Raw genomic sequence first — 17,424 nt, 5'->3', positions numbered from 1 at the left:
GCACTCACACCTGACTCCCATCTTGTTGCACCTCTTTGCCCCAACCACACAATTTCCTGCGTTGTTAGAATGTATGCCCCGGCACTGACAAATCACGCCCTCTTGATCACTACTTCTCATCTTTACAGCAACTGCAATTCCCCCCAAATACCAGTGGCCTTAGGTACTCTTGTACCTTCTTGGTTTCTGAGGAGGAATAGAGCAGGGGTCGGATTTGAGCATGAATGGTCAACTGCCAAGTCCTTACATAGAAAAAGTTAATAGAGCAAAAGTACTATCTTATATATGAGCTCCAAAAGTTACACTTGGCAAGAAAGAGTAAGTAAGATTAAAGTCCACCAAAGAAAGAGTATGGAAATTCATGTGCATCATTAGCAGCTATCACCTTTTTTCTCCTCAAAACATACAACAGAAAGAACTATCTTTATGGATATACTCTTACTCCATCCCAGATCCCAGGAATTCTATTTTTAGGAATTTACTCCTTTGGGTTAAGCCAGATTTGCCAAATACATGGCACATCTGCCACTTTCCATTCTCATGTTATTGGCAGACGTCAACTACCAGTAGGTCCCCATGTTAAACCTTATTCTCTAAAATGACTGTTGTTAACACGCAAAGACTCCAGGCTGGAAAAACAGTGTATATCACTGTACTCTTGGGGTAGATTTACTGGGCAAGTACTTTCTTCAAGAGCAGCAAGAAAGACTTTGGGCACTCAGGGAAAGAGGGGTGTGAAAGGGGAGGAGCAGACATCACAAAAGGGAAGGAAAGGCTAGGAAGCAACCATTACCTGAGTTCTGGCGCAAAGGTGATCTGCTCCAAGACAAAGCCTGGTGAAGCTCATGGAGCAGGTTCTGTGAGCCCAAGCCCTTTGGAAGGTGTTCTCTTTCTGGCTTCTGTCTGTGACACAGCACCATGCTGATTTAGGGGTTAGGGGATTACCCACATTGTCAGAAATGAAAAGTTTATGTGAGTCTAGACTAGAGAAGGAACATCATGATTAGCTTCTAAACTGGAGGCATTGTGCTTGGCACGGCCCTTTTCGTAGAGCAAAAGCCTGAGCGAGCTATAGAGTGGAAAGGGGTTTTCCAGTCACTGGGTGAAGGGTCGACTAAACACTTTCCCTTGATTAAGGATGATTGGGTAGTATTTCTGGGAATTAGTGTCGCCTGGTGGTTGAATGATGAAATCTAGGCCAGTTACTTAAATGATCTCCCATGCCTCCAGCCAGGTGGCTCTGCAGGCCCCTGGGCAATTGCCAAAATGCCCTCTAGGAGCTCTAGTGCCAGATGTTGACCCATCATGATATGGGCAACAGGAATGGACCAAGCCTAGCATGCTCAACCTGCCAATTGCCTTGTTAGATGGGATATATTTAGATGCCTTGGATCATTCAGCCATTCAAAGGTTCAGTTGCAAATGGAACCAAAGATCGACATTTTCTTGAGGAAAGCAACACGTGTAGTTTTGCAATCATTAATTTTTCATGAGAGGGAGAAACGAACTCATGATTTGCTGTGTGTGCGTGTGTGTGCACATCTGTGTATACTTGTGCATGTGAGGTTTCTATGAATATCAAAAGCAAACAATAAGAGTCCTTCTTACTTGAAAATTTAAAGATGGTTAAATCCCTATTATCTCAAGATAAAGGCACTCTTACAGAACAATATGCTTCTGGAATATCCCTCAGAGTCTCGAATGACAAGTCTACGAGTAAGTTGGTTTTCCCTCTGCAAGTCTTACCTGCTAATGTAAGCTAGGCTAGCAGCAGCCAGCAAGGTGAGTCCTTTCTTCTTCAGTGGGTAGCAGTGTGGCCTGAGGATGACTTCGACCAGGGAGGAGGGAAATATGAATGTGTGCTGTGGGAGAAAAGATGACAAGCCACAACGTCAGGGTGCCTTGGCTGTCTATGTGATTCTAATTCTCTTCCTTCTCCAATCTAACTTCCTACACAACTACCAGGTGAAACTTTCCCAAACTTGGCTTAGATTGTACTCCTTATGTGTCCAAGGATCTGCAGTGACTCCGTTACTTATTGCACTGGTCCAAAGTCCTTTATCTGGCTACCAAGGTTCTTTGTAATGTGTGTGTTGTCACCCTCTTTGATCCTGCTTATTGCCTGCTGCTCCCCTAACACACATGCACGTGCCTGCATTCACACACACACACACACACACACACACACACACACACACACTCCTCCACTGGAACAAGGCTGTTTCCTTCATTCTCCTTTGCACTCAGCATGCTTACTCCCACTTTTACCCTTCTGTTCATGCCTTGACTCTGTGTGAAATAAGTTTCTCTCCCTGTATTCACATTGTCCATGTTTTTCATATCCAATGCAATCTTCCATGATGCTGTCTCTGAATTTTCCTCTGGATAATTCCTTTCACTCACTTTTATTGCATTAATATCCTGGGCCATGCAGTCTTGCACTTATGATGTGTATTCATAAGATTTAGGGGTCCAGAGAACACGTCTTAGCCCATCTCTGCATTCCCCATTGTACCTGGCGCCGTGTCACTGTCCTTTCAATGGCTGGTGAGTGCTGGGAGGTATGTGAAAGCCTCCCTCTAAAACCCTCTATGCCTCCCACTCTTTCTCTGCTTCACCCTCTCCTTCATAACCATCTGTCTTTTCACATCTTTCAAACCCTTAACACTAGATTTTTAATGATGTAATCAAGGAAACAAGCCTTTAGGAACAGTGGTGTTTTCAGGTGGAAAAACTACTGCGGCCTGCTCCCCTATCAGCACGGAAACCAATCTGGGAAAGGTAGGTGACGTTAGTCTATGTACAATGTCCTTTCATTTATTAAACACATTTATTAAGCCCTTCTGCCATACTCTGTGCTCATCGGGAACATCTAATAGTGTGAGTATTATTTTACATGTTTTACACTTACAGTTATCATTCCTCTTCCATCCCTCTGGCATCCACAGCCTTTACATGCAAGCTCCAGCTCATTCCCATTCCTGAGCCGCAGGGCAGCTCTGTCAGCACCTCAGTTATTGTCATCACTGGGACATAGGAATGTCACAGTGCTGGTCTCATGATGCTCCCATGCCCAGCTATGCTGCTGAACCCTGGGCACTGGCTCGGGGTCGTCTTTGCTGTCAGTCACATCATTCTGTGCTCAGAGGCGTCCCCAGGTGACAGTAGCTCCCTCCTGCCCTACCTGAACTAGCTAAGGTTCAGTCAGACCCTCAGATGGCAGAAAATGCATAAAGTTTTGAGGGAACAGGGTCGGGCTGAGAAAGAATAAGTCTTAAGTTTAGGGTATTACTAGACAGAGACGGGCTCCTGTGGGCCCCTTATCAAGGGCGCTGTTGGGTGACACAGAGCAATTAGGCCTCTGAAAGGCCCTGGGTACCCACATTTTAGTAGCAAAGCCTAGAGGAACAGCATTTTGGACAAACCATAGCTTTTATATACTTTGTCCAAAGCTGGTCCTAATATACTGACTGGTCGGATATGCAAATGGAAAGACTTCCAGGCCCACTGTCATACCTTGCGTCTTTCTTTGGTCTGATTTAAGGTTACGACTTCTGTGTGTCTGTCTCTAATAAAAGAACATGGTGTTTAAGGGCACACACTTTCAAATCTGACCTTGGACTAGTTTCTGAATCTAGTTATCTTTGGTTATGAAATGGGATAATAAATAGTACACGTCTTAGGGGTGCTGCTCTGAGGATTGAGATAAGTGCATGTAAAGGGCTTAGTCCTTGGCCCAGGAGACTTTTAGGGAGCATCAGCCGTGATTGTCACTATTACTGTGATCGTCATCCTTCTCTCATTGCTGACCCAATGTGAGTGGGTGAGGCAAGTTCTGGGATGTCCACAGCACCAGGTGCTTGAATGCACCCTGGCCTGCGGCCTGCAGGAGGATATGGCATGCAAGCAGCTGGAGTGTGGTAACAGAGATGTCCCCATGGCCCCCCTGTGGCCCCTTCCTCGGCCCACAGCTCATACCTGGGCTCCCAGCCATGGCTGCCTCAGAGCCCAGGCAATGCTGGGTCTCACAGTGATGCTCTTGTCACCCTGAGGCCACCTCAGGAGGTGTGAGATGGGGCTGCCAGCCCAGCAAAACCACCTGCCTCTCCACCCGCCTTCATTCTGCCACAGCCAGGAAGATGCAACTTCTATTAGCAGCCATTAACAGTCCCATTATACTGGCCAATGATCTGACAGATTTTATTAACCCGGCCCACAGTCGGCAGCTTCCGCTCTCTACATTAACGATCATTTGGAACAGAATTCCTGTGGAAGAATGTAGTGAGTTTGCATTAGGAGCAAATGAGTTCACAGTGATTAATGTTTTTACAACAAATAACTCAGAAATGCATGACTGATCGCCTCTTCTAGGAGCCTGCCCTTTGTAAGTGACATTCAATTGGATTTCCAAATGAATTCTCCCTGATGACTTCTGGGAAGTTTATTTCAGTGATGTCATTAGTGATGGTCCATATACTGTGGCTTAATACAAGCGAAAAGTTTTTAGAAGAACCACAATTTTTGGTCAGGGCTGGGAGTAGAAATAAAGAAAGGAGGAAGACCCCATTCTGTGAGCTTTCTAAATATTTAGCTACTGTGAAGAGCCGAGCATGACACAATAAACCTCCTGGTATTTCAAATGTGCTGGTATTTCACCTCATGTTGACATAAATTATATAACCTTTGTCAGGCAGCACATATTTAAAAAAATAAAAAAAGAGGAAGAGAAAATTCAGTAAGAGAAAAATCAAATATGCTTTCTGCTTCCAAAATATCTAATAATTAAGCTGGGATTGACACAAATTAGAATGCTGCCAAAAATTGCTGAAAACAGTGACTCATTCTGTATTTCAATTAACAGTTTCTCAGTTTCCCTTATAAACAGTGAAGCTGACAAAAATTAATTATCTCAGAGGGGATAAAATATTTCCTTCCAAAGTAAACAAAACACCATGGGATAAAACAATAGTATGTGTAAACAGAGGGAATTAAATGAAGCTATCTTTCCTTGTCAATTAAGCCATCATTTTAGTAGATTTTTCTTTAAATAATTCATTCCAAAAGCACTGGTTAAAAGGACAGTGTTGTTCTTTTCCCATCCTTTTCTACTAAATTATGTCTTTGCCTCCTGTCCTTGCTTCCATCTGAATATCTTGGAGACAGAACTATAAGCATGAAATATTGATTTAAGTGTTAGCATAATAGTTGCCCTTTAGATTCCCTGTTTGCCAAAAAGCCTTGTGGATAAGTACTAAAATTTACTAGCCCATAGCGCATTCTTACAAGGTTACATGAGTGGCAACGTGGAAAATAATGAGCACTTACTGTTACTCACTATCACACCAGTAGGTAAGTAGCTGTTATAAACAGCTTCTTTGTGTATGAAGCTAAACTTACAATGGGATGCATTTGTCTGACTCATGTGAAACAGGCCAGCCTTGATCCCTGAGATTATCGCTGGAGCTGAGAATTTTGACAGTTCATCATTGTAATGCAGGCTCCAACAACTGAATCCTTAGGGCCAGGAAGGTCACAATCTTATCTCTAAGATTCTCGGGGGAACAAGAGCACTTTATTGTCTCCAGTGAAAGAAATTCAGGGAGCCTACATATTTTAAATATCAGATAATAACATTGTAAAATCTGATCTCTGCCTCTTCTATATCATTTCCTTGTTGGACTAGCTCTTGTGTTAAGCTGAGTTGACGAAGATAAACAAGCCAGCTTCTACTTTCTTGGACTGGTCATTGAGAGGCTTTCTCCTTCATATGCTGTTTCTGATAATGAACTTACATAATATTGCCCACTTCATGTTTGTCTCAATATTCCTTTTGCTGTCCAGGCAACACTTGGATCTGAGAATTAATTCCTTACGTTGGCTCTTCCCAAACTAGTGTCCTTTCCCCCAAGTCTCTAAGATAATGTCTTTGGTTTGTATATGGTACTAATGGATAGTTTTAAATCAAGTTTTACTCCACTGGCAAGATCTCATTTCTGGGTATATTAAGGAGGATATTTTGCTTACTACATATTAAATATGTCACTTTTTAATTTATTTAAAAAATGAAAGCTTTCACAAGATCTCCTCAGGGGCAAACACATGGTCAAAATATCAATTAAAACTTAAGCATAAATACAACCGACATGAAAATGGAGACAAAACAAAACTTAATAGAATGTCATTTTACCCAGGCTTGTTATTACACTGCTGGATCATATTCCTTAAGCTTGAAAACTACACACAGTGAAAACACACAGTAATAGCTGTTTTGTAAATCCTTGTAAGGCAATCTCTGGTTTTGATAATAGCATCCCTTTGCCAGCTGCAAATTTTTACCTCTCACCTTACCAATTCCCCTCACTGAAGTTTCTGCCTCTAACCGTCTATATTCTCTACAGCCCCTATATTGTTAAAGGTGAAAGTTTGCTTTACGTCAAACTGATATGTGGTAATCTGGAAATGTAGACATAAGCTAAATTGCTTATATCTCTAGGGGACAACTTTTTTTTTTCTTCTCTACTCTTCTACCTACACTACCTGCAAGGCCCTTTTCAGTCTCAAATGTTACAGTTTAGAAGAAAATTGGATTTTTAAAAATTTTCTTTTCCACTTTCTAGGAAAACTCAAGTACATAGGCTAGGCACTATGATAATTAAAGAGTCAATGTTGAAATGCCTGGGGAGGAGGGATTTGGAAGATAAACCACGCACAGAAGGAGCCACAGGCTTCTCTTTGATCTCCATAGTCTACCTGGGTGAGCTGACACAGTCCAGCCTGCTGAAAATTCAGAAAATAGAAGTCAAAAGCCAATAGTTTTATTTACTGCAGAGGAGTAGTAATGTTTGCAGTTTACTCTGAAATACACCAAAATAAGATGAGTTGATGCATAGATAGATGCATACATATGTGATAAAGCAAATACAGTAAACTATTAATAGAAGAATATAAGCAGTGGGTAATAGAGCGTTCACTGTAAAATTCTTTCAACTGTGTTTTATGTTTAAAAATTTTCATAATAAAATGTTGGCAGAAATGTGAATAGTCTTTACTGACCTGGAAAGAGAAACAAATGCTCCATTGGGCCAAGGAAGAAAAGCATGACATTATTTATGAACTCATAAGCGAATTCAACAGGTGGTTAAATGATAACTTTCTGAATCTTCTTGGAGAGTTTCTAAGTGATGTTTTTTACTTACTACATTGTTGTCCTTTGGGTTAATATGTAGTTTGGCCAACATCTGAAAGCAGCATTCTGCTGCTAGGAAGCTGGTTGGCTTTGACTGAATCCAGCCAGGTGAAGAAGTTGCCAATTAGAGCCTATCTAGTTAAGGGTAAGATAAAAGAAATATCTGACATCTTAGGACCCTACAATCAGAAGTATATCTGCCTCTTCCTGCTCTCCTCCTCTCTCTCCCTCCCTCTCCAGAGCACCCAAATCCCTTCCTCTAATTTAACTCTCTCTGGCTATAATAACACCCGTAGACACCTGCTGTAATCTCTGATTCATTCCTTTCCTTCTCATATCCAAATGTGATTCACTTTCCCCCTCAAATGCTTCTCGTAACTGCCTATTCTTTAATTTTTCTCCAGCATCACCTCCCTAGCTTTCCCTGATTTTGGTACATACTCAACATTGCAATTAGACCAACCTTCCTAAAACAAGTTTCATGTTTCTACTACCTGCTCAAACACCTTCTGTGGCTCCCTGTTGCCTGTCCTCTGCCTATACGCCTTCTCTAATCTCATCTAACTCTCATTTTCCACAGTAGCTCAACAGACTCCCTCCTTTTAAGCCAAACCAGTTTTCTCATTATGCTTGTGTTTATTCCATTTCCTCCCCTAGAAATCCTTTCTTTTCTCATTAATTCTTTTCTTCAATTCTTCTCTCCCAACCAGCTCCACCTTTGAGACTCCTTATAACCAAAACACACACATGAACATGAGAAGATATAAATGAAAATCAAGACCCAGGAGAACACTGAAACACCAGAGGCTTGCTTGTCTGCTATATTGAGATTCAAATTTAGCAATCCTTTCCCGACAGCCAAAGTAAAAAGAGAGTGATGGAATGTACACAGTTCTTTTATTTTTATTTTTTAAGGGAAACGAAGTGTTTCTACTAGTAATTAGGCCTCAAAGAAATTTCTACCATTGCATTTAGGGAACACTAAGTTATTGGAGGCCGTGATCTCAACTGTGTCCCCTCATAGCCAAAACAGAGATCTAGGTTCCATAAACTGATAAAATCTGAAGGCAAAATAATAAAACAAGATCTTTTGAAGGGGATTCTGTTAATAAGGAGTTAACGTTATTTAATTATGCAGCCCTTTTAATGGACTCCAGAAATACCATTTCCCCCATGAGTGTTTTTGTTTGTTTTTGTTCCAACAATGAGTCAGACAACAGACACTATTTTATTCTCTGTTTAGAACCTGGAGTGAAGGTATCATATACTGTTGATGACACAGAGATCTAAATGCTTGGAGGAATTCAGAGCCAATGGGAATGTTGACACCCTATTGTTGCAAATAAGGAGCCTCACCAAGGAAACCATCCTGCCTCTTGGAGCTGAGTGCCCCGCCCTTTCTGCTACCTCTGGTCACATCTTTGTCCACCCACATCACATCCTATCTTTGCATGAGATGCTCACACTCCTGTCCTTCCCTTAGCAATTTTGGTCTACACTAGACTCTTCAGTGCTCAATTATATTCAGTTTTATTTTTACACTGTCAGTTTCATGTGTTTGTTTCTTCTATTCTCAGCTATAAACAATTTGAGGTCAAAGCTCTCATCTCCTTTTTCAGGACTCCCCTCCACCATGATTCATAAATGCTTGTTGACTGATTTTCTTCATTTGAACCTCTATGTTGCAAAGTAGAGTTAAGCCCTTAGTATGGCCTAGAAAGCTCCTCGCGATCTAGTTACCTGTCCTGTCTTACTTTTATGCTCTGCTCCACCCACCTATAGCCCTCACCCACCCTTATCTCCTGGTTACTCTGCACTCTACCCACAGTTCCCTCTCTCACCACTGACACATCACACACTTATCCCTACCCCCTCTCAGCCCTCACAACCTTCTCACCATATAGGGCTCAGCATAGATATCATTGCCTCCAGGGCAGAATCTGAAACATCCAACAGGTGCCCTTCCTTGGCCTGGCTGGGCCTCCCTGTGCTCATCCCCATCACAGCCTCCTGTTATTGCATTCATTTAATACTGGCCAAACTGTCCTTAGCAATGGAAACAGTTCAAAGCTTAGAGGTGTCACCATTTCATCTCCAGTGCCTAGCATGGGGCTTAACCTACTCTGGCCACTTAATATCTGTGGCAGGAATGAATGAATCAATGAAACAACAAAGAGGAAGAAGAGTTCATCTGCATAGCCTGGGAAAACAATCCAACGTCCTGGTGGGAGAAAACAACAGCTGCAGGCCAGATTCAGCTGACATGGCAGCCACATATCAGGCTGTGTCCATGGTAGCAAGGTTAGAGGTAACCCCACTTCAGGCTGGTCACCTTTACCTTTTGTCATGGCTATAGATGGCACACCAAATCCTGAAAATGGGTGTTACGAGTCACAGGGAAATGTGTGAGAAAATATCACTCCTGGGAACAACCCCTGGGTGTCCACTTCATGGCAACTGAACTATAGACTCAATAAAGTATTGTCACCATCCAGGAGCTAGCAACCCTGTGGGAAGTTGGAAGATATCAGCCAGCAGAGGCTATTTTTTGTTCATCTTGGGACCCACTGGCCTGTGGCCCTCCACTCTGAAATTGGGCTAGGTGGAAACCCCCAGGTTTTGCTTGATATCTTCTTATACCCCCTCCTCCTCTGTATCAATCTATAATTCACCCTTCCTCCATGCTTTTTTGCCTGGCTCTGCATAGCGCACATGGAGACTTGTTTTTAAGGCAGACAGATGGGCAGCTCTCTAGAAAGCTGCTCCAAGTTGGAGGAAGGAGACTGTTCTTTTCAAGAAAGAAAGTTTTGGAACAATGGGGATCTGCTCTTGCTTTAGAGCCACCATCATTCAGGACACCATGCCTTCCTCTCAGATGTCACGATGTCAATAAAGGACTAAGAATGTGTAGGCCGCTTGTTTCCCTGGGAGATAACAGTATTTTAGGGAAGCATCCTGTAAGCACAAGAGCTGGGGCAAACTTCCAAATTCCCCACATGACCGATCCCGTGATGGACCAGTTTCTACACTTTCTCCTTCCTGCTTCCAGCTTTTCCTTGCTGACTTGTCAGGGTATTCCTAAAGGGACTCCCCACCATTCTGCTAGAATGACAGTTGCTCACTGGTGATTTTCCCAAATGTAAGCAACTGGTTGACTCAGAGTAAGTCTGTATGTTAGTCTGTATGTCAGTTTGCATGAAGGGCACATGAGCTAACTGTGGGGGTCTTACTAGAAGAAGAAGTGGGGCCTAGAGGTAAAGGAAAAAGAGAAGCTTGCTTGGGAAATGCCCTCATTCAATACTCATTAAATAGCTCATGAGAAGCAGCTGTGTTTCAGCACTCTAGGCAATCAAAAAGTATATAAGATATGGTCCTGGATCTCAAAAAAGAATGAATTTCAACTTACATATATTGTAGCCCCACAGTGTCACTAGGTCTAGGCTCGTCTGAAAATGATAGACAACAGTAGGTGGCACTGGGCTGAGCCCTTGGGAGTCCACAGTGAACGGGAACAAGTCCTTGTTTAATGCAAAGACCTACTTCTCTCTCACTCACTCAGTAAAACTCTTTCTGACCTAAAAGACTCAAGGGTTGCACTTCAAGAGCTTTTGTGGCATCTCAAACTGTGTCTTATTATCTTGTAAGTGTCACTAGGTTGTGTTTTGTTCTTTCAAAATAAAAGTAATTTTAATTCCCCTTTACTAAAAACAGATAACTATATATTACAGACTACTTTTCCAATTATGAGCATGTTTTATCTTGCTGATAATCACAGAACAAGACAAAAGGGCTGTCTGTAGGATATAAAACTGAAGATGTCAGGTAGGAGCATAGAGATGAGTTTGGTGCTCAGAAGAGAAATTTAGCTGGAGATAGAGATTTGGGGGCCAATAGAGTTAGATAATACTTTTTTTAGTGGAAGTAGAAGAGATGGCCCAAAGAGAGTATATGAGTTAGGAATAAATGGTCTAGGAGTAAATTATGTGATATAACAATAGTTCAGCCAGAGTTTCTCAACATTCACACCATTGACATTATAGAATAGAAAAGTCTTTGTTGTGGAGGCTGCCTGTGCATTGCAGGATGTTTAGCAGCATCCTTGGCTTTTTACTTACTAGATGCCAGGAGCACCCACCCATTCCCAGTTGTGACAATCAAAACTGTCTCCAGCTATTACCAGGTGTCCTCTGGAGAGCAAAATCAATCCCAGTTGAGAATCTCTGATTTCAGTGATGGACAAAAGAAGAGCATCTTGCAAAGATAATTGACAAGGAGCAATCAAAAAATCTGAAGGTAAGGAGGGAAAGGGAATATTTTGAGCAAGATGTTGTCAATGGGTCAAATGCAAGGAAAAGTATCAAAACACCAAACCCCTAGTCTTAGAGACAAGAACACTGTGGGAAGCAGGCAGGAGCTTGATCTTTTGGTCCCAAATTGCTTGTTCTTCCTCCCAGGGTGACAGTTAGTTATGTTCCTTGTCCAGTCCCCGGTATCATTGGGTTTCAACTTCCTGTTCAGAGTATTCTTAGACTTGGACTTCTTAGACTTGGACCTTGGAGCCCCTGAGCACGGGGAGAAGTTAGCATGGAGTTGTCCCCATGGCTGCCATTGCCGTCTGTTGCACAAAACCCAAGGGTAGGTGGAAATCTGGACAAGTTTGTCAGTGTAAAATATAGGAACCTACACGCAGGACAAGTTGATGACAAGTCGACTTGCTCAGAGCCCACTACACTTCTGGGAATGCAAGCTGTGTCACTGAGACAATCTTCCCAATGCCAAAAAATTTTGCTCACTTCCTTATTGTGGTCTTCTTAGAAAAAACAAAGCAAAATTTCTTCAAAGGTCACAAAATTTCTTCAAAGATCACAAAATTCCTTCTCACCACAGAATAGTAAAATGTGGCTTTTATGAGTTCTAGATATAAACACATCTAGAGAGACACCAAAATTACACAAGCTTTTATTCCCAACCAATTCATACTAGGAGAGCTTTCCAGAATACCTCTCTAAAATGGTCAAGCACTTTTTGGTTTCCAAGCTCAGATGGGAGAAAGGCATAAAGGTTTTTGTTATGTTTTGTTGTTAGCTTTCAAATCTGAATTTTCACTGGTAAAATCTGTTCCTGTGAAGAGAAGTGAAATGCTGAAATCCCCCCTGCCTTTATGAGGCTTTTTTATTCTGCCCTCAAAACAAGAAGACTCTTGATTACTGTTGAACTGTTAAAATGTTAGATTCCATGGCAGCCTTCAAAGAACGAGTTCTGTTTCTGTCGGTGAGGTTCCACATTCGTGGATTCACTTTTCACATACACACACTGATGCACACCATCACTAGCCTCTTTGCCCATCAATAGGAACCCTGGGTGGTATATTATCAAGCATCTCTCTTGGGGCCAGTGCTAGCCCACCAATGAAGAGCATGGGGGAAATTGGCTTTCTACATACTTCAGAGATAGAAAGGGTGTTTTTTCAACCGATTCTCCTTTTACCTTTGGTCACCTTTCTTTCATGTTACCTCTGTCATCATATCTTCATTCCTTCTTCATTTCAGCCTCTGCCACCCTTCTTTCTTGATTCAGTGGCTTTTTAAAACTCACTTTGGCTACATGAGTATCTAGTTACCTAATTAGCATCTAAGAATGGTGGTAACAGAGGAAAGTGTAAGCCTGGAAATGGTTCTGCCAAACAGCATCCATCTTTGAGCCACAGTCTAAGTCAGAGCAAACATCTCCATTTAACAAAATATATGAAATTGCTATGACCTTGTGCATCTCTTTCAACATAAATAAGTTACTAATATATCATACATCTTCAATATAACAGCCAAAAGTTCCATAGATATTTCTAACTACCAATACTATCTTTGAAATTTCCTCATATATATAACAACTTTCTACACAAAAGAATACCTCAAAATATCCACACACACGTCAGCCAGAGTCTAAAGGTATGGCTGCTAGCAGCTTTCTCTCTGCATTCAGTGCCTCCTGGCCCCAGCACATCCCACTCTACCCCTAAGGACGAACTCTGGGTTCAGTCAAGGGTGCAGAAAAACTACCCAAGTGGAGATAAAGACTTCATTCATAAAGCAGCAATCTTCATTAAGTACCTACCCGATGCCAGGTGCTGTGCAAAGAGCCAGGGATTCAATGGCAGACAAATATGGTCCCTGCCCTTGTAGACCTTATAGTTTAGTCAGCAAGATCTTCTATGAACAATTTCAAAACACATAGATACTGATTATGGTATGTGCTATGAAGGAAACAAACAGGGATCTGCATCAGAAGAAAAGAGGAAGGACATTAAGCAAGGCAGTCAGGGAAAGCCAGTATGAGAAGATCATTTTTAAGCTGGTGATTTTTAATATTGCAAAGTATTAGAAAGAGAAACACTATTTTTCTCTTTGCAGTTGACCGTTGAACAATGGGAGGGAGGGGGCGGGACATTGACACTCCCCCTCTCTCCCAGGGCGGTCAAAAATTGGCACATTACTTTTGACTCCCCAATAACTTAGTCATCCCTTGGTGTCTGTAGGGGACTGGTTGCAGAACCCCTGCAGATACCAAAATTCATGGAAGCTCAAGTCCCCTGTATAAAAAGTTATAGGTCAATGCATGCAGTTGGCACTCCACATACACGAATTCCAACCATGGATAGAAAACAGTACAGATATTGAAAAAAATCTGCATATAAGTGGCCTCGTGCAGTTCAAGACCATGTTGTGCAAGGGTCAGCTGTATTTTGCTGCTGTATGGAGAAGGCTGAGAATGGAAGCAGGAAGACCAGTTGGGAGGCGTTGTGTGGGAGAAGTGGAGGTGAGCACCAGGGTGTTGGCAGTGGAGCTAGCATCGAAACAGATTTACTACATATTTTGGAGGTAGAATGGATGATATTAGCTTATCGATTAGATATAAGGCTGGTGAGGTGAGGGAGGTGGCAAGTTCAATGCTGGTTTCTGTCTTGAGCAATTGGGAAGATGGTGGTTCCATTTCCTGAGGAGGAGAAGCCCAAGACAGGTTTGGCAGTGAGTATAACATGTCCACTGCTGGACAAGTTGACTCAGAGATGGGCCTATAACAGCCATGTCAGTTAGAGATACAACTCTGGAACTCAAAGGAAATCTGATCTGGAGACTCAGCACATGGATAGAATTAAATCAATGGGGATGGATGTGAGCTACGGGGAAAAGAGTACTGGAGTACTGGCACAGATGGTGGCTCAGGATAAGCCTGGAAGAACACCACCAATTAGAGGGCAGGTAGAGGACAAAGGCAGAGACTGAGGTAGGAAAACCAGCTAGTGTGCTACCAATAGAACCAAAAATGCAGTTTCGAGGAGGGAGAGGTCTACTATGCTGAATGCTGCTGAGAGTTAATAAGATGTGGTTGGGGGGAAGGAGCCCAGGATTTGGCAATGTGGAGCTAGTTGGTGACCAGAATAAGAGGAATGAGCAGAATAAGTATAGATAATACATACGGGTCTGGGGGAATGCTCTTGGGCTTTGATCCATTCAGAGATGCAGACCTGCTTCTTTCCCACGGGGCTTGAGTGGCAATGTCTGCCCTGAAGGAAACTAGCCAACCTCCCCGCCCCCATCACCAAATCCTGGTGGCAATCAGAGCTGGGCTCAGGAAAATGAAGTTATAACTTGAGGTTCACCTCTACTTCAGATGGTAGGAAGAAGTAATGTTCTTTTTCATGTCTTTCCTTTCATCCTCTCGTACAGTGGGCAGTTTGGAAGACTGGATGGATGCCAGAGAATTGGTCCTAGAAAAGTGATCTAGCAGCAAACTGCCACCCTGCTTCTAGTGAGGCCTGAAGTTAAAGGGACAAAATGGCTCAATCTAATGTACCAGAGCACAGGGTATTGAGAAATTGGGGAGTGGGGGAGATTAAAAAAAAAAAAAAAGGCAGCACCTCAGATGGCAAAATTTCCATCTGGGGACATTAGGCAGTTTGGGGGAGAGCTGAGAGTTTGATTTCTGGTTAAATCTCTCATTGGGGGAAATCCCAGTGAGATTTCACCCTTCCCCTCGAGAGTAGGCCCAGGTTATTCTGTAGGTTTGTGTGCAGAATTCTCACATTGACATTAGCCAGAAAGTAAATCAAGCAATCCTGGGGACATTAAAACCTAACCCTGAAACATTAATTACACACCAATAAACAGCATCTACCAGTACATAAAGAAATACAAACTTGTGCTTAATTGTTACCTTGCCTATCATGAAAGGCAGGCAATTCTATCACCTCGAGACTCCAGTTTATGATCAAGAGCCTTTCCTTAATTGCCAGAAAACTCGAAGGGCCTCCCCACCAAGGACAGGTGCCACGATTAGAAAAGAGAACACTCTACTAAATTCATCTATAATCACAATGTGGTATTAGTAACCAGCAGCCTGTGGAATCAACCTTAGGGAACAGGGCTCTTGTCCCTAGTAAAGGGATGAACAAACGATTACTTAATCATTAGTTCTCTTTCTTTGTTTTTACCTGCCGCTTTAAAATGAGTACTTTAAAAACTTTGTGTTCTCCTTTCAAATATTTTCTGACCTTACCATATGCCACTGTCTCCACCTATGTCTGACTACATTATTAATAAGAATAGGGTTACTGCATAATTTAGAGATTTATACCTTCAAGAACAGTCGAAATACTTCCTGAGGGAGGAAACTTAATCCTGCACAAAAAGCCTTTCCACCATAAGCAGCCTCCCATATTCATGGATATGAAACTACCCTACAACAGACCCTGTTCCCATGCCTTTCTCTACACCTCTGATCATGGGTTAAAATTCTATCAGTTTATTTTTTTTCCTATTCAGTTTTTCCTCTTCTAACGTGCAAGTCATACACTGCATTTCTATGAGGTTATTTTAGACATTATAACATACTTATTTAACTTGGTAATGGCTAATATAAGTCATTATCTCTAGTCTCGTCCCGCCAGCCATCCAAGAAGGCTTTAGAACGTCTTTATTTCAGTCATCTCTCTCCCAGCTCACATTCTATTTTCATCTGGTATTTTAATTCATTCTTTTTTAAAGTCACCATAAGTTGAACAAATTGCTTGCCACTGCTTTTGGTATTTTGGCCCTTCCCTTCTTTTTGAAGTATATTCTTCAGCAGTTCCCATTACGAAGGGTCTGTGGGTGATGATGTCTGTTTTAGTGTGTCTGAAAATGTCTTTATTTTGCCTCTGCTTCAAAAGATACTTTCGGTGAGTAAATAGGTGCAGTTTTTTCTTCAATACTCTGAAACTATTGTTCCACCATCTCCGGGCTTCGTTGCTGCTATTGAGAAATCAGCTATCAGTCTAACAGTAATTTCTTTGTTTGTTTGTTTGTTTGTTTGTTTGTTTGTTTGTTTTTGGGACATCCATCTTATTAATCTGGCTGCTTTTGGGATCTTCTATTTGTCTGCATGTCTGCAGTGTCATACAAGTGGCTAGCTGTCTACTCTTTGTCCAGTGTGGCGTTTTTGTTTTGTTTTGTTTTTTTGGTACTTCTTGAATCTGAGGATTAATTTTTCATAAATTCCAAAAAATAACCAGTGAATCTCTCTTCAGATATTGCCTATATCTCATTTTCTTTGTTAGAGCCTCTTCTGTTTTCTTTTAGCTTTGGGGAATTTCCATTACTTTCCTGTTAGTAAGTCAAACATTTAAAAATATTTTGAGAAATATTTTGTTCAACATTTTAGTTATCTTCTACTGTTTGTTTCAGGAGACTGTTCCACCTATAGCCAGAAACAAAGGTCACTCAGAGCCTTGTTTCCTTTGGATGAGTCGGTTTCTCTTTATGTTAAGGGTTGTGGGCATGATTTGGAAAGAAGCAGAAATTTTATGGTCAAGTATCAGTCATGTTCCCATCAGGGATACAGTAAGGCCATTGAGGCATCCCCAAGGAGGAAGGTTTCAGAGTTTAGGCAGCTGTTGGAAAGGGCAGAGCAGTAAAAGTCAGGAAACTTCCGATGGAAGAGAGTGATTTGAGGGAGCTGGCTAAGAAGTTGTGGCAAATCTCAAAAGTGGCTGGGAACTGCCACCATTGACCTCAGCTGCTTGTCGTATAAAGTGTGTGATTTCTAGGTGTTTGTCCCGCAGCCGATGCTAATCCTGTGTGGGCAATCTTCCACACAGCTCTTCTCAACTGCCACTAGAGAATAATACCTGCCTCTCTTCCACATCTCAGAAGAATGCCTCTCATCAGCTGATTCTCACCTGGAACCATATGCAGAGAGGAATT

The 17,424-nt window shown here is 42.0% G+C and overlaps 1 protein-coding gene across 1 annotated transcript in view; it reads right to left on the bottom strand.

Moving 5' to 3' along the window:
- The window catches only part of ADTRP (androgen dependent TFPI regulating protein), a 59,828-nt gene that overhangs the window by 18,028 nt on the left and 24,376 nt on the right, over window positions 1-17,424 (bottom strand). Inside the window, exon 4 of the mRNA XM_019743014.3 lies at window positions 1,747-1,862. Coding sequence (XP_019598573.3) covers window positions 1,747-1,862 — 116 coding nt within the window. The remainder of the gene's footprint in view (window positions 1-1,746; window positions 1,863-17,424) is intronic.

This window comes from Rhinolophus sinicus, chromosome 14 (assembly GCF_057876585.1).
Source record: "Rhinolophus sinicus isolate RSI-liver-muscle chromosome 14, RSI-T2T, whole genome shotgun sequence".
Classification (NCBI taxonomy): Eukaryota; Metazoa; Chordata; class Mammalia; order Chiroptera; family Rhinolophidae; genus Rhinolophus; species Rhinolophus sinicus.
This window is presented reverse-complemented; position numbering and strand designations above follow the sequence as displayed.